General features: G+C 35.3%; 1 protein-coding gene across 3 annotated transcripts in view; it reads right to left on the reverse strand.

Moving 5' to 3' along the window:
* The window catches only part of PHTF2 (putative homeodomain transcription factor 2), a 152,951-nt gene that overhangs the window by 42,868 nt on the left and 84,761 nt on the right, over positions 1–25,322 (reverse strand). The window contains exons 3-8 of one of the 3 annotated variants that reach the window (XM_053553880.1): positions 19,021–19,077; positions 18,690–18,701; positions 12,728–12,797; positions 11,624–11,782; positions 9,499–9,664; positions 8,352–8,516 (exon numbers count right to left, since the gene is read on the reverse strand). In XM_053553880.1, coding sequence (XP_053409855.1) covers positions 8,352–8,516; positions 9,499–9,664; positions 11,624–11,782; positions 12,728–12,797; positions 18,690–18,701; positions 19,021–19,077 — 629 coding nt within the window. The remainder of the gene's footprint in view (positions 1–8,351; positions 8,517–9,498; positions 9,665–11,623; positions 11,783–12,727; positions 12,798–18,689; positions 18,702–19,020; positions 19,078–25,322) is intronic. The other 2 variants (XM_053553881.1, XM_053553882.1) reach the window with 2 other exon arrangements.

The following is a 25,322-nucleotide window of genomic DNA, read 5'->3' on the forward strand; positions in this document are numbered from 1 at the left end:
GGCAGAGAAGTAAAAGTTGAACCTGAAATGTTTTGTTGTGTCAGAAAGTAAGGAAAAGCTCAAAGGACGATTAGACCCATATCAAGGAAACTACTCAAACCAATGGCTAAAGTTAGGTCAATTTGATGATCAAAATAAATAACAATAACAGATTGAACAAAATAGGAATCTATAAATCAACAGCTTACTTATCAATTTATAAAGAAAGGGAAAGCTTCTTCTTAAAGTAAAATCCCAACTAGTAAGTGTAGAAGAAGAATGAAATTCTTAGAAAAACCACTGTTTGGGAACCATCATAATAATCTGGACAAAAGTCATCAATGGACGCTAAAACTAGGTGAAAGCAGATGAGACATGGGTTACAGCCAACCCTCCATGTCTGCAATTCCATATCCGTCATTCAACCAACCTCTAATTGAAAATGTAGTTAGGATTTGTACGATTGGACTACTAAGCATGTATAGATGTTTTTGTCATTATTCCCTAAAATAATACAGTATAACAACTATTTACATAACATTTACATTCCCTTGGGTGTTATAAGTAGTTGAGATGACTTAAAGTATTACATACGGGAGGATGTGCATAGGTTATGTGCTAATACTATACCAGTTTACATAAGGGACTTGGACATACTCAGATTTTGGTATTTTCAGGAATCCTGGAATCCCCCAAGAACACTAAAAAATGACGGCATTTTCAGTCTTAGTATATCTCAGGATACTTAGTGATTATCAAAGAAAACTGGCAGATATTACCTTAATCAAGTGATTAATGTAAATATCACTAGTAATAGAACAAACCCACCCTATTTATCATCTAATAAGATGCAATGAGTTCAATATTCCTGTCAAAAATGCATAATTTAGGTTCAGTCATAAAGAAACATTAGACCAGTGATTTTCAATCTTCCTAAGGCCTCCTAATACTGCGACCCTTTAAAACAGTTCCTCATGTTGTGGTGATCCCCAACCATAAAATTATTTTCATTGCTACTTCATAACTGTTAATTTTGCTACTGTTACGAATCATAATGTAAATATTTGATATGCAGGATGTATTTTCATTGCTACAAAGGGGTCACGACCCACAGGTTGAGAACCACTGCATTAGACTAATCCAATAGTGTGCTAATAAACACTTAAGGCGCTCTCCAGGGGAAAATACCCTTGTTTGTGTATTTCTTGATTTCTATCGTGCCAATAATTCCTCCATGGGCAATTTCAAGCACCAACTGATATCACTGAATATGGAATTGGGAAGAGATATGAATATTCTGTTTTCACAAGTCATGTGGAACCAGATCTAGCACACCACCAGCACAAACTCAAATTGATAAACACTCTACAAAGGTTGCCCTTCTTCAAAAAGTGTGAAGAGCATGAAACTCAAGGAAAGACAGGATCTATTCCAGATTGGAGGAGACTAGAGAGACATGACCATTTGGTGTAGCAAATGACCCCAGATTAGAGCTTTTCAGCATAAAAACACCAATAAGAACAATTAGCAGAATTTTAATCAGGTTTCTCAATGAAAGATACAAAAGAGTTCCTTGTGCTGTTCGTGCAACTTTTCTGGAAGATTGAAATTGTTTCAAAGTAAAATAATATATTTTAAAAAATACAAATCTGATTTGGCACCTGATTAGGGGATTCTTTGAATTGGAGCATAAGGGAAATGTTGAAAGACAGGAGATGTGATAGAAAAGCTAAATTTTAATTACTGTAAGTAAAAAGGGTCAAAACTTGTGGCTACTCCAGGTCAGGTTTAGTTTTATCACTAATTGTTATATGACTCTCTCAAAAGGAATACAGGTTTCTGAGAGTCAGATGTTTTTGTAATTCATCCTATTTCCTTGTTTTAGGGGGTAAAAATACTAAGGAAAGGCAGTAGAAGTTAGAGATTTGTTTAAAAAATAAATATTGTGAGAGTGGCACCTACAAAGGAGTAGGGCGCCAGCCCCATATGCTGGAGGTGGTGGGTTCAAACCCAGCCCCGGCCAAAAGCTGCAGAAAAAAAAAAAAAATAAATAAATATTGTGGGCTCTGTGCAGTGGTTACAGAGCCAGCCACATACACCGAAGTAGGCGGGTTTGAACCCGGCCCGAGCCAGCTAACCAACAATGACGCTGCAACAAAAAATAGCTGGGCATTGTGGCGGGTGCCTGTAGTCCCAGCTACTTGGGAGGCTCAGGTAAGATGATAGCTTGAGCCAAAGAGTTTTAGGTTGCTGTGAGCTGTGACACCACAGCACTCTACTGATGGCAACATCATGAGACTCTGCCTTAAATAAATAAATATTGTAAAATCCTACTTAAGTAATATAAATTTTAAAGGGAGGCTTTTATTTAGGTCAACTTTATTTACTTTAATTTTTGAGACATAGTCTCACTCTGTCCTCTGAGCTGGAATGCAATGGCCTCAGCCTACCTCACAGAAACCTCAAACTCTTGGGCTCAAGTGATCCTCCTATCTTAGCCTCCCAAGTAGCTGGGACTACAGGTGTGGACCACCATGCCCAGCTAATTTTTTCTATTTCTAGTAGAAATGGGGTCTTGCTCTTGCTTAGGCTGGTCTCAAACTCCTGACCTCAAGCCATCCTGTCTCCTCAGACTCCCTGAGTGTCAGGCTTATAGGCCTCAGCCACTGTATCCAGGCTATTATTTCAACTTTAAAACATGTACAAAAAATATATAGAAAATAAGATAATAAATAGATATATCTAAATCACCATTCCTTACCAAAAATAGAAAACAAAGTAGAAAGAAGTTGGTATTAGGGGTTAAAGTATTAGAGTATAGAAAGAAATGGTACTTTTTTGTATCAGAAGGTACAAAAAACTACCTTCTGATATTAATACTTCATGAATATAATATTCATTTAATAAACCATAGTTAATACTTTCTTATATCAACCCAAACATCACGAGTCACAGGGATCTGGGCAGAGAAGCTAGTAGTATTTTGAAAATAGGAGAGTGCCCTCTACAATATAAGTTTAAGAGGAGCCTACTAAATTAGGTTCATTTGTGGTACCTGTAATCTTTCTAAGGATCAATCCAACACCAAATACAGTGACTTAATATATTTAATGAGTTATCTAGTTGTGACCACAAAGGATTCTTTAAAATCTGGGATATAGATCCCACAATCCCATTACTAGGCATCTGCCCAGAAGAAAAAAATCATTTTACCATAAGGACATTTGCACTAGATTTTTTATCACAGCTCAATTTACAATCACCAAGATATGGAAATAATCTAAATGTGTATCAACCCAGGAATGGATCAATAAATGGTGGTATATGTACACCATGGAATACTATTCAGCCATTAAAAAGTTGGAGACTTTCATCTTTTGTATTAACCTGGATGGAGCTGAAACACATTCTTCTTAGTAAAGTACCACAGGAACAAAAAAGCAAGTATTCAATGTACTCCATACTAATATGAAGCCAGGAGACAATCTAATACACGCCCACATAAGAGAAAGACTCAATTCAAGATGGTGGGGAGAGGGAAGGAGGGGGTGAGTAGAGAGGAGCGAGGGGAATGTGTGTGTTCCCACTTAATGGGCACAATGTAAGGGTATACAGCACACCTTCTGAGTGCGAGACAAATACAACAGGTACTCTAACTAATGAATGCAAACATTGTAACATAACTGTATCTTCCCATTAATCTGAAATGTTAAAAAATTAAATAAAGGAAAAAAAAACTCTGGGATATACTGGCATTAAAATCCTTTCCATTCTTGTGTGTGGAAGACAGGCTATAGCTTCTCACCCAGTTTATATCTTAAACAACCAAACTATTTAAACCACTGTCAGTAAAAGCCAAATCTTAATCCTTGTACCAAAAACCTCTGGAGGGACTAAATACTACATTTTGCAAGTGCACTCCATTCTGTGAAAAAAAAAATTATTAAATCTCATACTTTCACTTTAGAGTTAAAAACGGTAAATACTAAGGCTAGATGAGACGGGAATCCTAAAGATAGGTCAGTTGGGCATATAAGTCAATATGTGGTCTGGTTTTATTCTGATATTACCAAGTCAATTTATATGTTACTCTCTATACTCAAAAAAAAAAGAGCATAATTCCTGTTTGCTGTATGTTTTTCAGTGATATTGTGATGGTGACATGAATCTTAAAGGACACAAAGGAAAGCTTAGGATCTATATGAATTCTGAAATAAGTTTTATACTGAAGAGATACACAGTGAAAACGCAATTCTTCCTATTCAATATTTGTAATAGAAACTAACATTATGCTAGTTAAGATAAAAATTCATTGAAATTAAAGTACTAAATCCTTAGGAATTATGATTGATTTCCGTATCTTTTTAAGTTTACATTTTCCTAGGGTTTGTTTTCTCAGCTTCATAAAGGTTTTTTAAAATAATCCTTCACTTTCAAATGAGAAATACTGTGCCCTGTTTTAAAAAGAATAGTTTTTAACATAAATGAATAACCACACAAATGTCTAAGCTTTGTGTATGGTGTTTTGATGATTTTTTTAATTATTTTTTTTATTTTTACACATTAATTTTATTGGTACTATTAAAACCTTTGATGATCAGAAGGTACAGTAGTCCTAACATTTTCAAAGGTGTCACTCTTAAAAACCTAACGTCATGCATTGATGGGTAGTAATTTATTTTTTTCCTTTTCTTCTTTTTTTTATTGTTGGGGATTTGTTGAGTGTTTTGATGATTTTTAAATGATAGGATCAGAACTGCTATTTTTAAAATCTTGTATTTATCCGTTGGAGAGGTGCTATTTGTCATCTCTAAGTAGAGGTTCCTACTGCCTCCAAATGGAATAATTTGACTCTTAATAATAGGAAAAACAATGAAAATTAGAAACACCCATTATTTAATAATAAAGAGTATCATCAAATTCATTCATTCCTAAAGATGCTAAAAAAATTTTGGCAACCTTTGCAAGATGACAAAGAACCAAGTCATCTCACTGAAAATTGGTAAAGGAAAATAATCAAGATGAAATATACTTAGAGATGACAAATAGCACCTTTCTAACTGATAAATACAAGATTATAAAAATAGCAGTTATCCTAACTTTTAAAAACCATCAAAACACCATATACAAACCTTAGACATTTGAGCAGTTACTCATTTATTTCCCCATCAGTTACATTAATTGAAATACCTTAATGGAAGTATCCAGCTTTTTAATCCATGAAACAATTTTGTTAAGTCTCAGTTGACAATTCAGTTTAAACCCTTCCTAATCTAACAAAGCCTACAAGAAGACAACACATCAAGATTCCTGAAATCAGCTTAGGATTTCTAAACTTACATTTCTCTTAACACCTTTCTGTACATAATATTTAAAAACAGTCTCGGTGCCCGTAGCTCAGTGGTTAGGGCGCTGGCCACATACACTGGTGGGTTCGAACCCAGCCCAGGCCTGCTCAACAACAAGGACAACTGCAACAAAAAAATAGCTGAGCGTTGTGGTGGGCGCCTGCAATCCCAGCTACTTGGGAGGCTGAGGCAAGAGAATTGCTTAAGCCCAAGAGTTTGAGGTTACTATGAGCTGTGAACCATGGCACTCTACCCAGGGCAACATAGTGAGACTCTGTCTCAAAAAAACAAAAATAAAATGAAATGAAATGAAAAGTCTCATTCATATACTGGTAAACCAGCCTCAAGATGAGACAGTTGAAAACAGCACAGTGTTAGAAATACTCATGTGTACAGTTGTCATGATTATAAAGTCAGTGAGTTAGCCACTGTAATGGATAGCCAATTTAATAGTAGGCTTGGTCATGGTCACCCTGCAGTCCAAAAGGAGGAAAATTGAAGTCTAGATCTCATTTCACTACAGAAACACAGTAAAATTCAAAGGTACCAAGCCATTGGTATTAGGAGTTTCTGACTACTACATGTAATACAATATCAGCTGTAAACAATCAAAACATCTAAATGATTCCCCCCAAAGCAAAATATATCCACTACACTGTAACTGTTTACCTAAAAGTCTTGAGAAATGTTTGAGAAACTATCTTTGCAGCAATTTAACTGTTTACAACCTAATGTTAGAAAGCTGAACTACATCTTTTTAAAAAGAGAGATACAGACAGAATCCAACCCAAGTTAAAAATAATAAACTTATTGTCTCTGAAGAGGTGATTGGAATAGCCAGGGTTTCAACTTAATCAATGCCATGATACTGCAAACTATTAAAATTTGGAAAATTTTCCCCAAAATTAAAATCAATGAAAATATGTCCAGAATATAATTGCTTAGTTGTATAATGCATGATAAACTTTATCATAAGAGCACAATCAAATCACAATCTGATGAAATATGACAAATATTAGTGAAGAGTTAGCAAAGTGACAGAATAGTTATTTGCAGTATCCCTTTTCTTCATTTATTAATTTAGTACCTTTCATCACTTACACTCAATATATGGATCACAGCTTTTTAACTTTGTTCAGGTTTATTATATGTATATGTAAACTAGTAACATAACCCTTAAATGTTTTGAATTAAATATTCAAAATAATAATATAAGATTGAGTTATGTTTATTTTTATTTTCCTACTTAGTTTGATGGCACAGACTATACACAAAGCCCAGTGTATAGAAGTAGAATTTCATACTGAAGTATAAGGTCTGACAATTAAGTTTACGAACTGATCCTAGAAAAAGTGCTACATACCTCACTGCTGAATATCACTATGGTCATCTGAGAAATACTCTCTTGAGAAGCTATGCATCAATGCCAGCATGTAGTCCACCCTTCAAAGCAATTTTGGAACTCTTCTGGAATGGCCATCAGAGCTGAGCTGTCACCTTACTACTCTTGATGATCCTAAATGTCATCAAAAATGTCTTCCTTTCAGTATTTCCTTTAACTTTGGGTAAAAAAAAAAGTCACTGGGGGCCAGATCAGATGAGTAGAGAGGGTGCTCCACTGCAGTTATTTGTTTATTGGATAAAAACTCCCTCACAGACAGCGCCATGTGACCCTGTTGCACTGTCATAATGCAAGAGTGGTGACTTGGCAAAAAGTTCATGTCATTTTCAAACTTTTTTCATGCAGCCTTTTCAGTGCTTCCAAATAGTAAACTTGGTCAACAGTTTGTCCAGTTAGTACAAATTCATAATAAATGATGCCCCTGATACAAAAGTTTAGCAACATCATTTTGACTCTTGATTTGGACAGATGGAGCTTTTCTGGTTGCGGAGAATAGGCTGCTTTCCATTGTTCATTTTGATACTTTGTTTCAGAGTTGTATTAGTAGACCAGTATTTCATTAACTGTGATAAGACCACCCAAAACATCATCTTACCTCTCCAAAAGGTCTTGGCAAACTTCAACTCTGCCTTGCTTTTGTTTATTGGTGAGCTTTTTAGGGAACATTTTGCATACATCTTTCTCATGCCAAGATTTTCCTAACTATTTCTCTGTTGATGTTTACTTGGTCTGCTATGCTTCTCACAATCAGCTGATGATTTTGATACACAATTTGATGAATTTTTGCAATGTTTTCATCAGTTCTGCTCGTTACTGGCCACCCTGTTCTTTCTTCATCAGTGATGCTTTCTCTCCCCTCAGAAAAACATTTAATCCATTTGTACACCGCTGTTTTCTTCACAGCATTATCCGCATAAACTTGAACGAATGTGTCCCTGATCACTTCTATTCTTGCCAAGTTTAATGTTAGTTTGTTGCTGTAATTGAAGCTCTGACATTCTCACAATGGCACAGAAAACACACAAGAACAATAATGAATACCACTGAACAAGACACTGCCACACGTTGATAGCAACACAGCTGTGCACTGATATACCAAGTTACTGAGTTGTTTGTACAGTGCTGTAAACCTGAGTGCCTAGTGGCAAGTTCATGAACTTAACTGTCAGACATTTTTATTTATCTAAATAACAATGCCTATGTGTTTTATTTCAGATAATTTTGTATGATTGAGGCAAGGACTTAGAGAAAAAAAATCTCATACAACTCATATAGCATATTATTAAGTGAATATTGACCTATAATATGGATAAAAACAAATTAACCAATTAAAAGAAGTAAAACAGTACAAAAATACAAAAGAAATCAAAATCAAGAAATCCTAACTAAATATACATTGACAGTATCTATATTTATTCTCATATAGATGTTTTACACATAACCCAAGTAAACTTTATTTTCCATTATCTATAGTATTATAATTTATCAAAACAAAATCCATAATGAGGCTGTCATATTTAAACTAATTAATATGTGTATGGATTACCTGAGAATGAAGGGCCAGAAAAGGGATAGCGCATCTCTATGCTATATATAGCATATAGCCTTAAATAAATACAAACCCTGATAAAAAGAAAGCAGCATGCCAGAGATCTCTGAAGACAGCACCAACGCTGTAAGATGTGCTTGTACCGTGGCTCTGAACTGCTCCCTCCTGTGTGTTATCTGTGGTACTAGAACCATCTCCTTCCCTATGTACTTCCAAATGGGCTGCTTTTCTTAATTTCCTTTATCAGAAGAGATTAAGAGTTGAAGGCAACTTTAAAATTTTAACAACCATTTTCTTGGTAGTATCAAAATTTTGGAAAACATAAACACACAAATTTTATTTAATATATAACAAAATTTAGATTTACTTGAGAGTATTTAATCTAAATACCCTGGTACATATTCAAGACCAATTTCTATAAATGTTAAGGTATTATTCCCTGCTCTGACAGGTCAATGGACAGAAGATTATAAGGATTACATTGAACAGATATTTGCAAAAGTATTTCTTCCCTATTTGAATGCCACTTAGCCAAAGAAAAAGAAAGAAGAAAATTCAGACTAAAGAGAATTATAATCTAACTGACTAGCAATACTGTTTATCTAATGTAGGTATTATCTTTTAAAAATGAGATGGGCTTAAATCTCAACACCCAAAAAGTACAAATGTCATAATCTCTTGGAAACAACATTCAAAATAGGAATTGCTCCCAAAGACCCTTACGACAGAACTGTCTCAAAAAAAAAAAAACAACAACAACAAAAAACAGAATTCCACTGTACTGAAAGGCCAGTGAGACTTGCTATGTTTATGTAATCCAAGGGCAACTTCAAATAATAACTTAAACAACTTCAAATAATAATCAATCAGTAGTTTAGCTGAAATTTTTTCTTCATTTTTGCTTTTGTCAAAGCACGTTAGAAACATTAAGGTTTATAAGTAGTGACAACTATTAACAACTCAAGCTAATATACATTGCCTACATTGGTATTAGGTGACTAGAAATAAGCTACAAGGAAAAAATGAAAAACATGGTCTCAAAATGGCCATGAGGCAAATACAGAAGGTAAATCACTCGGTAAATGATTTTGAAGTTCAGTATTTTATTTGAAAGAGTAACTTTATAAGAGAATATTTTATTCTATGAAGGTGAAGAGCAGTCAAAAACAATCCTGGACTCAAATTATAGAAATCTATAAAAGATCATTTTTAAACAGTACCTTCTTCGTTTACCCCCTGTACTTAGAGGAGGTTTGGGGGTTCTTGTTGAAACAATCTGGCAGTGCACGGTTCCCAGGAGCAGCATCAGCCATATTGGCCCAATCACTTCTGTCAGAGGTATGCTATGTGGGCTAGAAGCGGAACAGAATAACACTACTGCAGCAACTACAAAAAGGGAAAGAAAATACACTTAATTGTAGATCTGATAGTCACTTCTTCAAAAAATTATTTTTACATTACATCTTGGCAGATTATTTTTCTAAATTTAAATAAGTTTAAAATGTACTCCAAACTCTTTCAGACTATTTTATGGTTTGCCACAGCCTAACCATGGTATTTAGCAATAAATTCTTGGAACAAGATGATAATCAACATAGGCCAGTGATAATCAACATAGGCCAGGCATGGTGGCTCTTGCCTATAATCCCAGCACTTTGGAAGGATGAGGCAGGAGGATCATTTGAGGTCAGGAGTTCAAAATCAGCTCGAGGAACATAAAGAGACATCGTCTCTACAAAAAGTGAAAAAAGAAATCAGCTGCTTGGGAAGCTAAGGCAGAAGGATTGCTTAGACCCCAAAGTTTGAGGTTGCAGTGAGCTACAATCATGCCACTGCATTCTAGCATGGGCAACTGTACAACATTGTGTCTCCAACAAAAAAAGAAGAAAAAGAAGATGATGATGACATAAGCAATATGGTCTCTAAAGTACACACCTCAACATGCAATGAAAATTAAGTACCCACGAATCTAAGGGTAAGATCACAATTAAAAGAACACCACCAACTTCAAGTACATTTACTTCTTTGTTTTACAAATAAGAAAGTCTTATGATAAGTGTATAGTATAGTAAAGCTATAAAGAGTTTCTTTTTTTTTTGAGACAGAGTCTCATTTTGTCACCCTGGTAGAGTGTCCTGGTGTCATAGCTCACAGCAACCTCTAACTCTTGGGCTCAAGCAATTCTCTTGTCTTAGCCTCCCAAGTAGGTGGGACTACAAGTGGCCACCACAACACCCAGCTATTTTTAGAGATGGGGGGGTCTCACTCTAACTCAGACTGGTCTCAAACTCATAAGCTCAGGCAATCCGCCTATCTCGGCCTCCCAAAGTGCTGGGATTACAGGTGTGAGCCACCATACCCGGCCTAAGAGCTTCTTAATAATAGAGGTCTATCTCCTTTGAATCAATAACATGAATTTACTTAGGTATATTTTCCAGGGAAACCACTAAGACTCATCAATGCTTACCATTACTACATGAAGAGGAAATCTTGTTTTTGACTGTTCAGCAAAGACTTTCTATACATAAACTCTGTTTACCTTTTAGGAGTTTGCCTTTATTTGTCTATCAAATGTTATTTTTCCTACCTCACAAAAGACAAATAGTCTAGGTTTGCCAGTCTTACTGCCTCTAAACATAGGAACTAATAAAAAGATGGGCAAATGACCTAAGGAGAATCTTTTCCAGGGACTAATACAGGTGCTTGAAGAAGGCCTTTCTTCTAGAGTGCAAAGAATAAAGACTATGAAAATAGAAAACTGCGGCCAGGCGCAGTGGCTCATGCCTGTAATCCTGGCACTCTGGGAGGCTAAGGTGGGTAGAATGCTTGTTGCTCGAGCTCAGGAGTTTGAGTAAGAGAGAGACCCCATCTCTACTACAAGCATAGAAGCTTAGAAGACTGCATGGTATATAGAAAGAATTTCAATAAAGAACGAGGATAGCTCAGATCACAGTGGCAAGAGGTACAGAAAAAAGAAACCATGCCTAAGGCATGGAAAATAAACTTGTGTAGTTTGTATTAAAAAAAAAAAAAGACTGGTGTGCACTGTATATGTGGGGGAATACATTTTGAAAGGTTTTCTTTCTAATTTTTAAAAATCCTCCCAATTTCTATTTTTCTTTAGCTATCTATAGACTCAAACTTTTATCATAAAATTATGTTGGAAAGTAACTGCTTTGTTTTCTTAAATATTTTTTATACCAAACCAGTTGTGTCTTATTAATATCCTTATACTCACTTTATACTCAGTTGTTAGTATATATTTAAAACAAAGCCTTAGTAACCCTAAAGAGTATAACATCCTGAAATTTGAAACCAAAATGCATTGCTATCACTCAATTATACCTTGAAGAAGATAAAGTACAAGAAGCCAGAAAAAGATGACCTTTGATGTTACTTGTAACCACCACCGGAAAAAAAAGGGAAAAAATACAACTCGAACAATTCCTTTTCTAGTCAGAGAAGTCCAAGGACTTTCAGGCTTTGCCTTAGCAAATGCAGACCCTAGAAAAAACAAAAACAAATGATATATATATATATATATATACATAAATCCAGAATAGCAGAAAATAATTAACTTCTAAAGATTTCAATTCATGGCACATTTATGTATTATTCTTTAATTTCCTCACATAAAAAATTTCAACATTTGGAAAAACACCACCATATATAATTTTATTCTGTACTAAGCTGTGAGAAATGCCCAGGTTTAAGTAATAGACACTTTAAAAAACATTCTTCATGCTATCATATGCATATTAACTCAGGTACTTTGAAAAATACTATTTTATGTATTTATTTATTTTTCTTTTTTTTTGAGACAGACTACCAAGTCACCCTCGGTAGAGTGCATGGCATCACAGCTCACAGCACCTCAAACTCTTGGGCTTAAGTGATTCTCTTGCCATCAGCTTCCCAAGTAGCTGGGACTACAGGCACCTACCACAGCGCCCGGCTATTTTTTAGAGACGGGGTCTTGCTTTTGCTCAGGCTGGTTTCTAACTCCTGAGCTTAGGCAATCCACCTGTCTCAGCCTCCCAGAGTGCTAAGATTACAGGTGTGAGCCACCATGCCTGGCTTAAAAAATACTATTAATTGAAATTAACAGCAGAATTTCCTCTACATATCTTATAAATATAGATATGATATTCAAATGTCAGTTCCAGCTTGGAATTACAAATTACCACTTTAATTTTTATAAACAAGTGCTACGGTTTCCTAAGCAAATGTGAATTTTCACACTTATTTCTTGGAATGATCTTCAGTGTGAGGAAAGACTAGTCAGTAGTATTTAAATGCTTCCATTCTCTCTTTTAACATCATTCTGCCATTCGTTCAGAATCATGATGCTTTTATTGCTGAAAATATTGTGTATCTAGCCTATTTTGAAATCTGTTTCATCAAAGTCAATGTCTACTTATATTAAGCATTTATTTATCCAAGACTCACCTCTTACAAGATCAACATCTATGAGGTCTGGTTTCACATGGGCTGTTTTCTTTGGTTTATTCCTTAACCCCTATCATATATAAAAAGAAGTATTAGAATTATATATATATTTTCTAAAAATCTGGAATAGCAGAAAATAATCAACTCCTAAAGACTTCAATTTAAAATAGTTATAATAAACATAATAAGGTATTATGTTATACATTTGTTACAAATGGAACATAATTATACATTGTAATAAATTTTATTACTTTCCTAGAGGATATATTTAGGGATATGTGTAACATGCAAGACCTGTTTATTACTAACAGCAACATTCTAGTACAAAGATTATCATTACAAGCAAACTCAAGTATACAGCCTGAGATGGTCCAGAGGACCACATTGGCCCCAGATTGGCATTAGAATAGTGTAAAGTCTGGCTCAGGGAGTAGTGGCCCCCAAGGGCCCACAGACTGTGATGCTGCGGGTATTACTGCAAAAAGCAGATCACAGAGCTGAGGACTAGACCGGGATACAGACTTCTCAGCAGGTTATCAATCAGCTGAGAGCCAGAGGAGATAATGCACATCTCAGGGTTGCCACGATGTTCACATGCCAACCAATGATCAGAACACAATGCCACCTTGTTGCCTGAGAACTCAGATACCTTAACAGGGACAAGGGGGAGGAAGAGGCAGTTATTGTAAACTGAATTTGTTTAAATTCTAAATTATTAAACACTGACTCAGTTTCCACCATCCACGTACAGATAGGAGTAGGAGGTGGAGATCAAAATCAGTGGGGAAAAATATGAAAAAATGAGTTACTTTGTTACTTAAGATTAGGATATTAAGAATTAGAAGAGCTTAAGCCAAACTCCTTCAGAGCCAAATGCTGAGAGATGATGACACAAGTGTTTGACAATTTGCTTATTATTCACTAAATTAAGCAAATAGGCCTGGCACAGCAGCGCATGTCTGTAATCTTTACACTCTAACAGGCTGAAGTAGAATGACTACTTGATTTGGAGTCCAGCCAGGTCAACACAGTGAGACCCTGTTTCTACAAAAAATAGGGCTGTGGTGGTGCATGCTAGTAAGTCCCAGCTAGTCAGAGGCAGGAGGATTGCTTGAGCCCAGGAGTTTGAGGCTACAGTGAGCTATGACGACACCACTGCAGCTTGGACAACAGAGTGACACTGTCTCCAAATAAATAAATAAGCAAATTACTGTGCAACAAATCCTTTTTTGGACCCCAATCATAAGGTAATAACCCCCTCAAATAAAAATCTGACTAAGTACTATTTGCATCTAAAACAAAGAGGGATAGTATTTGAGGTCAGAATAACTGAGATGTTTAAACCAAAAGTATACTCTGCAGCCAAGATATAACCTTTGAACTCCTTCAGATAGTCTGTCCATCTGAAGTTGCAAACTACCCAGAGATACAAAGCCAAAAATGAAGGAAAAAGAAAGGGTCAAGGCTGAAGATACATTACAGCAATGATAATTTTATATATAATCAGTCCTTATATTTTCAGATTAGTATCTGCAAATTTACCTACTTGCTAAAATTTAGTTGTACCCCAAAATCAATATCACAGTGCTTTTGCTCTCATTTACAGACATGTGCAGAGTGGCAAAAAAAAAAAAAAAAAAAAAGTTTAACCACCCAACATGTACCTTCCCAGAGCTAAAGTCCAACAAGGCTTGTACCTTATGTTTAGGCTCTCCTTACTATAAACAAGTATACTTTTCACAGTCTATTCAGTGTCATGTTTTTCACATTAGTTGGCAATTTTGTGGTTTAAGGTGGCCCTAAAGTATAGTAGTGCTCAAGTGATGTTTAGTGCTCCTAACTACAAGACTGGTGTGCGTTATGGAGAAAATGTGTTAAATAACCTCTTTTCAGAGACAATCTATAGTGCTACTGGCCCTGAGTTCATTGTTAATGAATCAGCATTATATATTAAATAGATGTTTTCAAACAGAAACACAAATAAAACGAAGTTATGCTGGCAAAAGTACTGGACCAAAGGCTCACAGGTACCTAACTCTATATTTCCCCTAGCAGCAATGGTTCAGTATTTGCTAATTCAGTGTTCAGGGTGACTTCATAGAACACTACTACCATAAACAATAAGAATCAACTGTATCTGTACTTCATTTCCCATTTTAATGTCACTATAGAGTGCCTAATAGATTATAAGTCATTCCCAAGATTTTGCAAATTGGAAAGACTCTTTTTTAATTGGAGACAGAGTCTCCCTCTGTTGCCCAAGCAAGAGTGCAACAACATCATCATAGCTCCTTCTAATCTCAATTACTGGGCTCAAGTGATCCTCTTGCCTCAGCCTCCTGAGTAGCTGAGTCTATAGGCATGTACCACCAAACCCAGCTAATTTTGCCATTTTTGTAGAGGTGGGGGTCTCACTCTTGCTCAGGCTGGTCTTGAGTTCCTGGCCTCAAGTGATCCTCCCTCCTCAGCCTCCCAAAGTGCTAGGATTATAGGTGTAAGCCACTGTGCTCAGCATGGAAAGGCAATTCTAATAAAAACATACATTTAAACAAAATTTAGTTAATAAAGCACTCTTTTGCTTTGGTATAAAGTTTATTATAATGGGATTTTACCTTTATTAGAGTCAAAAATTTGAAAATAGTAGTGTTTTACATTAAGTCTTTTCTAAATGTTTCTCTAACAACTTAAAAATAACATTCTTGGCAATGTTTTCTAATCTGAAGGTTAATTTACTGCTGTATACCTAAAGTTTTTATTAGGATTCTTTTAAGAACAGCAGTCCTTACATAAGAGAAACAGCACATTGCCTTGATTTATGCAACTATTGTTTTCAACATGCTCATTCTACTTGACTTTCTTTATATGTGGTTCATTTACTATTTTATATTCTACTAAAACATTTAGTTTGAGATATACTGTATAGCAACAACATAATTGCCAGTTTCAGTAACATTTTCCTTTCTCTTCCAGGTAGCCTATCAGAGTATTTAAAGAGTTTAAAAAAAGAAAAACAAAAATTTCACCAATCAATCTAATATTAATGATTTTATTTGCAAAAATAAAAGATAATGTTACCAACATAACAGCTTTCATAAAGTCTAATTTTAATTGATTTCTAAGTTGGAAAATTTTAAATTGGTTAGAGATAAATTACATTCACATAAAGTAGCACAGCATTTACTACAGTATTTTTACAGTAAGTAAAAAACAGAGAAAATGCCCATATTTATTTTTAAATCTTGGTAAAGGTGATCAGAAAATGACACAAAGTTTTTAGTTGTAATTTCTAAAATGTTTAAGAAAAAATAATTTGCAACTTAAGATTCTACACTTTGGCAATATCAACTATGGGTGTTTAATTTACAAAATAAAAATTTTCAATATATTTTCCTCTCTTTCTTTGGGTAATTTACTACTTGCTCATCACTTTGACAACCAATGAGAGAATCGATCAATACATGGGATGAGAATACATTTGGCACAATGTTCCCTAAATGACAGGTAGAGTATTTTGGTTTTTTTATCAAATATTAACATTAATACACCACACGTATGTTCCTCTTTACCCTCTTTAGAATAAATACACAATTAGTTTACCTCCATTAGACTAGTTAGCAAGAATAAAACATGCTTTCAAGCTTGTCAACAAACTGACCCTCTTCATCTATAACAAAAAATTTTATACTGTTTTTAATTCTTTTTTTTTTTAGAGACAGTCTCACTTTATTGCCCTCAGTAGAGTGCTATGCAGTCACAGCTCACAGCAACCTCCAGCTCTTGGGCTTAGGCGATTCTCTTGCCTCAGCCTCCCGAGTAGTTGGGACTACAGGCACCCACCAGAACGCCCAGCTACTTTTTTTTTTTTTAATTGCAATTTGGCCGGGACTGGGTTCAAACCCACCACCCTCGGTATATGGGGCCGGCGCCCTACCCACTGAGCCACAGGTGCTGACCCTGTTTTTAATTCTTTAATTACTATTACAAAGTATTGTCTTTAAAGGGAAATATATTTCAGAATAAAGTTACAGGTCCCAACTTTTGCTAATATCATCCTGTTAAGGGGCACCAATTAGCAACTGATACATAACCCTTCCTTACTCTAACTTCTATTTAGGCATTAAAATAGTTCTTTTAGAAAAGAAGAAATTACCTATGTAATGTAGTAGTTTATAATAAATGGCTCCCAAAGCCCAAAAAATTATTTTTGTATATATTTTTTGAGGTCTTTAAATTTCAGAAACTTCCAAATGTGTCAACTGATTACATAACTTCTCAAGGTACTTAATGTTTTCTGTCCGAAGAGTTACAGAATTTCTTTTTTTTTTTTTTTTTGAGACAGAGTCTGATTATATCACCCTCATTACAGTGCTGTTACGTCATAGCTCACAGCAACCTCAAACTCTTGGGCTTAAGTGATGCTCTCGCCTTAGCCTCCCAATTAGGCTGGGACTACAGGTGCCCACCCACCACAATGATTAGCAAGAGTTACAAGTTTTCTAATTGTCAAAGAGAATAAAAGACTTTATGGCCTCTTACCAAACCTCTCTGCTGCTCTTCAGGATAGTTGGCTATCCCAACTCTTCTTCATACCATCTTCATACTATTTTCTCATAAATCTCCTACTTCTTTCTTTCTTTGCTTGCATCTCTATTTTTGCCTATCCATTAAGTATTGGTGTTTCCCTTTTCTTTTATCCTTCAAAGGAAATCTATTCATCCTTATGCCTATACCTATTTAATGTATATATTAATATATGTATATAACACATACATACATACATATACACTTTATAAATTGGGTGTAAATCTCTCTCAAGTACCAAATGGTTATTTCTAAAACAGAATTTTAAATCTGCTCCTCTTCCAGCATCCTACCTAGTGCTGCCTTAGTGAATTAGTTAAAATATAAATTTAATTTTCTACTTAAAATCTTTCTATGTCTCCCCCATTGTTTTTTAGATTATGTCTAAACTCTTGGATAAGGCATTCGAACCAATTCATAATCTGACTTCTATTTTCCTTTCTAGTTTTACTCCAAACCACCTTACTCTCCCCTCCTTCATCCAACCTATTACCTAATCAAACTCCCTGAGGATTCCAGACTCAGTCATGCTCCTTCCTTCCTTTATGCATATTTTTATATGCTGTCCATCTGTCTGCAGGTCTTCCTCATTCTTCTTCTAAATGTCTGTCAAACTCAGTTCATGAACCACTTCCTCTACAAAGTCTTTCCTAACCTCCCCACGGCTGTCTCTCCTGCACATGCCTCTCTTACCTGAATTTAACTCATTTGTAACTATGTCTCTCACCTACACAACTATAATCTATTTCATTTTTCTGTCTTCATAACTTAATCCTATTTTTAAGGCATATCACAATTTTATTAAATGTATTAATTCCTCATAAAAACAGTTTAAAGATAAAATTGATTAATGGCAATGAATCTTGCTCTTTTTTGCAGATGACTAAGTAACAGATATTTCTGAACATATTTTTATTTAAATATAGATGTTGGTTTTGGATCTATTGTAAATCTTTCTATTCAAAATAGGAAATGGCAAGTAACTAAAGTAACATTCTCTGGGCCCAAATTAATCTTAGCTCGTGCAGGAACACACTGATTAGTATCTATGCAAATAAAAAATATAAATCTTATTACTAAAAAAAGAGTGCTGAGAAATAAAGAATTTAGTTTAAAAACAGTTTTCATGCTAGCAAGTTAGCCTATGGGAGTATCTTGTCAGCATGAGAGAGGTGATTAAACGTTCAGGAAGAGAAAGCCTACTGCACAAACATTTTAATTAATGCTTTACTCTTCTAAATTCTTTTTTTAAATGACCAACTTTTCAGCGACTCTTTTTGAGTCCAACTCATTCAGTTAGTAGCACCAAAAGCAGATCTCCATTAAGCAGAGCAGCATTTCCACAGGATCACTCAGGCGGGAAAAATCCTGAAACACTTACCAATTTAATAAACTGTACAGAGCAATGACAGCATCAAAAAGGAAGAAAAGCAAACTAGAAGTATAAGGTGACAAGTGAAAGGGGAAAAAAGCTGACAAAAAATAATAATTAGAAATGAAATGTAAAAGAACAGAAAGATGCTGAAAAGCAAATAAAACAAAGAAGACACATGACTATGCCACTATAAAAGAGCTTATATCTTTATTTAAAAGTTTAGATGACTATTACTTTATACCTTAAAAGTATATGAAAAAATATTACATAAAATGTGATTAATAACCAATTCAAAGAAGTATGTTTCAGGATAAACAAAATGAAATAATCCTGTTACCTTGATTTCTCTTTGTTCAACAGATTTTTCCCATATTTGTTGATCATATGCTCCAATCTATGAAAAGGAAAAAAAAACAATACTATGTTAAACAATAAATGTTTAACAGGTACAACAATAGTACCTGTTTAATAGGTACAACTATTAATACTTATTTAATAGGTACAAGTCTGCCTGAACTAGATGCAATTCAGTGTTTATTTAGCACAGATTAGATTTAGCTGCCTCAGACTTTAAGAATTGACCTTGTATTGTAATGGTTTTCAAAAGTACGCTTTCAGGACTAGCAGTATGATTATCACCTTGGAATTTCTTTTTTATTTTTATTTCTTTTTTTTTTTTTGTAGAGACAAGAGTCTCACTTTACCGCCTTTGGTACAGTGCCATGATGTCACAGGACTCACAGCAACCTCTAGCTCTTGGGCTTCCGCAATTCTCCTGCCTCAGCCTCCTGAGCAGCTGGGACTACAGGCACCCGCCACAACGCCCGGCTATTTTGTGGTTGCAGTTCAGCCGGGGCTGGGTTTGAACCTGCCACCCTCGGTATATGAGGCCGGCGCCCTACGCACTGAGCCACAGGTGCCACCCAGGGATTTCTTAAAAATATAAGCTCTGACCAGCATGGTGACTCATGCCTGTAATCCTAGCACTCTGGGAGGCTGAGGCAGGAGGATCACTTGATCACTTGAACTCAGAAGTTCTGAGACCAGCCTGCGCAATAATCATACTCTGTCTCCACAAAAATATAAAAAAAAAATTAGCCAGCTATATTGATGCATGCCTGTAGACCTAGCTACTCAGGAGGTGAAGCAGGCGTATGGCTTGAGCCCAAGAGCCAGAGGCTGCACTAAACTATGATGATGCCACTACTCTTTAGACTGGGCAATAGAGTGAGACCCTGTCTCAAAAAGAAAAGAACGAAAGAAAGAAAAAGAAAAGCAAACACTCAAGTCTCAGAGTTAGTGAATCAGAAATATGAAAGTGGAGGCCCCCCAAAATCTGTTTTTAAAAATCTCTCTTGATGTTCTGATGCGTGGAAAAGCACTGCCCTAGGGAATCTTCTATTTTAAATAAACTCAATTGGTACAGCACTGCTACATTTGAGGAAAAACCTCCCTAGTGATAGAGTCTTTATGGAGTTTTTTTTGTTTTTAGAAAAGAACTAATATTCTATACAATTAAAAATTCATAAATATGCAAATCACAATTATCACTTAAAGTTTAAGTTGGAAAATAAAATTATGAAATAACTGAAGAGACACAGGGAAAGAATTAAGCAGAATTCCTTAAAGCTACTATTCTTAGACACTAAAAAGTTCTCTGAACTATACTTTTATCAGGGCAGGATAAACAAATCATTATTCATTGTTCCAACCGAAGTTCTTTGCTTTTAGTGCCTATTTTCTCCAGTTTCCACTTAATTTCCTATCTCCAAAAAACACAGAAATGGGTCAACAATATATAATCATGATTAGTGATTTTCATCATTTGCATTAATTATAAATTAGAATGCTAAGAAATTAAAAATATTTCAGATAATTATATTCAGACTAAACAGATAATGGCCAGAGATAGGCAAAAGTATTATAAGGAAATTCAGAAAAGAGTAAGAAAATAATTACATTGTTTTTTAAATGCCATACAAAACATCAAAAGAAGCTCAGTAGTAACATAGGACAAGAATTTTAGTCAGATAATGCCTACAACTGAGAAAAAATACTATGTTAATATTTTGGCTATTTTTAAAATGTTAGCTACCTCCTAACTGTCTTTTCCCTTCTTCTCTTCCCCCAATGCCTCCAGTGTTTGGGTGTTTAGAAAAGTGCCTAATATTCTAAAGGAATGGTTGGGTACAGTGGCTAACACCTGTAATCCTAGCATTCTGGGAGGCTGAGGCTGGTGGATTGCTTGAGCTCAGGAATATGAGATCTGCCTGAACAAGAACAAGACTCCATCTCTTTAGTAAAGATTGAAAAAAAAAAAAAAGAAAAGAAAAAGAAAGAAAACTAGCCAGACATTGTGGAGGGCACCTGTAGTCCCAGCTTCTCTGAAGACTGAGGCAGGAGGATTGCCTAAACCCAAGGAGTTTGAGCTATGATACCACGGCACTCTAGCCTAAGGCAACAGGAGACACTGTCACCAAAAAAAGAAAAAAAAAAGTGCCTAGCATTCCAAAGGAATAAAAGATCATATGCTTAAATAATGCTTTATGTGGTAGATAATTAGAAATACCAAAGTAATTAATGTGAGTAGTTGTATGGCTATTCAACCAAGCTCTTTGCAAGTGATAATCTGTTTAAAGGAGGGAAAAATAACATTCTAAAGGAACAAAAGATTATTATTGGTAGATACTTATAAATACTAAGGTAAGTAATGTATAAGTAGTTATATAGCCATTCAACCATGCTCTTCGTAAGTGATGAGCTGTTTAAAGGAGGGAAAAACATTTTCCACTGTATTATAAGAAGAAATTCTGAAACCTGATTTATATTTTGTAACCAATAGTTTTGTCCATGTTAAGAATGAGAAGTTCATTCTCTGGTGCCCGGCTATGGTAAGCAATTTTATCAATCCTCTTATTGCTCTCAGAGATGCCCTGAATACTGTAAGCCTTTAGTGTGCTCCTGCCCAACCAGAACTGACCTATAGTCTATTCCCAGCACTCTGCCCTTTACAAAGTTATCCTGTGTCTTTAATAACAGGTCTGGGAATCTTATACCAATCTCTTACAATACTCCTTCCTCATGATGACTTTAACAAGGAGAACTCTAAATCTTCTTTGCATGAGCTTTAATTCCTAAATACTGTGACCAAAACCATTCCTGAAGGAATGTTTAGCCAATTATTTCCTACAGAAGATTAAAGCCATAAATACAAATATCATTTTCTGTCTTCTTCACCTCTAATATGTTTTTTTATCTAACTTAGTTTTCCTTTCTCTTATCTTTATAAATAAACTTTGAGCCAACAAAGAGGTCAAGATTGATTGAAAAAACCCAAAAAATAACTGGGGAGCCATATCTTGAATACAGTGAGAGTAAGATTAGAAAGAAAAAAATGCACAGCCAACGACACAAACAACAGAGTAAATAGACAACCTACAGAATGAAAGAAAATAATTGCATGCTATATACACGTACCTGATAAAGAGCTGATAACCAGAATCTACATATTCAAGCAAATCAGCAAGGAGAAATCAAACAACCCCATTAAAAATTGGGCAAAAGACAGCAACAGAAACATTTCAATTAATGTTGGACTAATGACCAACAAACACATGAAAAAATGCTCAACCACTCTAATCTTCAGGGAAATGCAAATCAAAACTACAATGAGATCATCACTTAACTCCAGTGAGAATGGCACTTACCAAAAAGCCTCAAAACACCAAGTGCTGATATGGATGTGGGGAGAAAGGAACACTTACACACTCTTGGTGGGACTGCAAGCTAGTATAACCTCTTTGGAAAGTCATATGTAGACATCTCAAAGAACTAAAAGTAGACCTACCATTTGATCCAGTAACCCCACTACAATGAACTTACCCCCTCCCCCGCAAAAAAAGACATTTTATAAAAAGGACACTTGTACTCGAATGTTTATAGCAGCACAATTCATAATCACAAAGATGTGGAAACATCCCAAGTGTTCATCAACATGAGAGTGCATTAATAAAATGTTATATGTATACCATTGAGTACTACTCAGCCATAAATAAAATGGTGATCTATTATCTTTTGTAAAAACCTGGATGGAACTGGAGACCATTCTTCTAAGTGAAGTATCACAAGAATGGAAAAACAAACACCACATGTACTCAATACTAAACTGGGACTAATTGAGCAACACTTACATACACATATGGAAGTATAACCCAATGGGAATCTAATAGGTAGGGGGAGGGGTGGATTAAGTCACTCCTAATAGGTACAATGCACACATTGTGGGTGAAAGGCACACTTATTAACTTTGTCCTGAAACAGAAAAAAGCAAATTATGTAACCAAAACATGTGTACCCCTGTAGTATTCTGAAATTTAAAATGATAAATAAAAGAAAAAAAATAGAAATAAAAGACTGAGATACTAGAATTTAGTAATATCAAATAAATTAAAATGGAATTAAATGAATATTCTTCAAGTGTTTTCTCACTAACTGAAGATTGTTATGATAGGAAAATGAATGTGTTATAAATTTGAAATTAACATAGCTAATAGTTATATATATTATATATAGTAATAATTCATATATCTTTAGAAAGATACGTGAAAACCATAACTAGTGATTACCTCTGAGAAGTATGAAACAGAACAGTACTTTTCCCTTCTGCTTTATATTCATTAATGTATTCACTGTATCATTCCCCACCCCAGTAAGGAGCGGGAAAACAGGTACTACTTTTATTATAAAAACCAGGATTCTAACCCAGATCTGTTGGACTCTCAAGCAATTTGAACTAGTTATCTCAGAAACTAGACATGTTTCATAGTCCTATCACTGAATAGTAACTTTATAGAAAAACATATACTTACTTCTACCATCATTCTGACTTTGTACCTTCCTACATACTGAGAGAAAATGGGAAAGGGAAGAAGAGAAGAAGACAGAGGGGGCATATGGAGGAGGTAAAGACATGCAAGGGAAGGGCAAGGAAGGAGGAGGACTAGTAGGTAGAGAAAAAATTGTCTTTGTCTAAATATCTGGCAAGGTCAGCTCTGGCTCCTACGAAAAAAAACTTGTAATGAATATGATGATATCAAAAGTACAAATGTTAAAACCTAGATAATTACATGGTGAAAAGGGAAACATGTATCACTTAGGAATTCTAGAGAAGAATTATCTGAAAAACAATTTGAAAAGCTACTCTTGGGCTATTTGATTACCTCTAGGTCATCGTGTTCAGAACAGCCATTGCTCAGATATCAAGAGGCTGAGAGAAACTGTCTTGATTCAAAAAGGCAGTGATCAATAGTTTAATTTAATGAAGTGCTTGGATAAAAGAAATAGAGTTCACAAATAAACATAAGCAAGGCAAAGGGAGGCACAGATTTGCAAACATATTTTAAGCTCCCAGTTTCCTCACCTAGACAAAATTATAATATGGTATGTGAAATCTCCAATTTTTCCTACCAACACCACCAGTATACTTAGTTTCATTTTTCTGAATCTCATTTAAGAAACTCAGAAAAGCAAGCTATCAATTCTCACAAACACCAAATGCCACACAAAAGGAAAACACAAAAGCCCAAATTCCATCCTAGCCTAGTTCATAATGTTTGTTGACAGGAGTGGAAAAGACCATCTATGGACTGCTCAACAAACCTAGTTTTATCCTACCTCCACCATGACTGGCCTCATAGACTTGGGCAAGTAACTTTGACCCCTGACCTTCTGTATAATGAAGACAACAAATCATATTTCAAAGAACTGAAATGTGAAAAGATAGTGTCTGGATTATAGTTGGGTCACTGCAAAAATATTAGTTTTTTTTTTTTAAATCTTAATCTAAGTCTCAATTATCTCATTTTAAACTGACAGTGCGGAACTACATTTAAATTAGTTATGACAATATTTATAGTAACTGATAATGACATGAATGGCTACACAGATTTTTTTTATGTATTAGGATGGGAAAAGTAAAAATTCAATGTTACTATGAAAGCAGGTAGAAGCAAGAAAAGTAAGTTAGAAATGTCTGGATAGAAGGTACACAGAAGGGTGGCGCCTGCGGCTCAAGGGGTAAGGCACCGGTCCCATATGCTGGAGGTGGCAGGTTCAAACCCAGCCCCGGCCAAAAACCAAAAAAAAAAAAAAGAAGGTACACAGAAAAAAGCAAAATTAGGGTGTATAGGCAAATGTCTTTTCTCTAATTAACAGCCAATGAAAAAAAAATTTTTTTTTGAGACAGAGTTCTCCTATGTCACCCTCGGTACAGTGCCATGGCGTCACAACTCACAGCAACCTCAAACTCTTGGGCTTAAGCGATTCTCTTGCCTCAGCCTCCCAAGTAGCTGGGACTACAGGTGCTGGCCACAACACCCGGCTATTTTTTCTTGTGGTTGTCATTGTTATTTAGCTGGCTGAGTTCGAACCTGCCAGCCTCATGTATGTGGCTGGTGCCATAACCACTGTGCTATGGGTGCCAAACCCAACCAATGAAATATTTTATAACAGAGGCACTGACACCCCAAACTCATCTGCCTAGACTCCTAAAACATATGGTTTGCAATGCCATAGTGATCTATCCACAAGTTTAATAAAAAAAGAGCAAAGAAGTTATTCACTATAACAAAGTTAATATGA

This window comes from Nycticebus coucang, chromosome 11 (assembly GCF_027406575.1).
Source record: "Nycticebus coucang isolate mNycCou1 chromosome 11, mNycCou1.pri, whole genome shotgun sequence".
In the NCBI taxonomy this organism is placed as follows: Eukaryota; Metazoa; Chordata; class Mammalia; order Primates; family Lorisidae; genus Nycticebus; species Nycticebus coucang.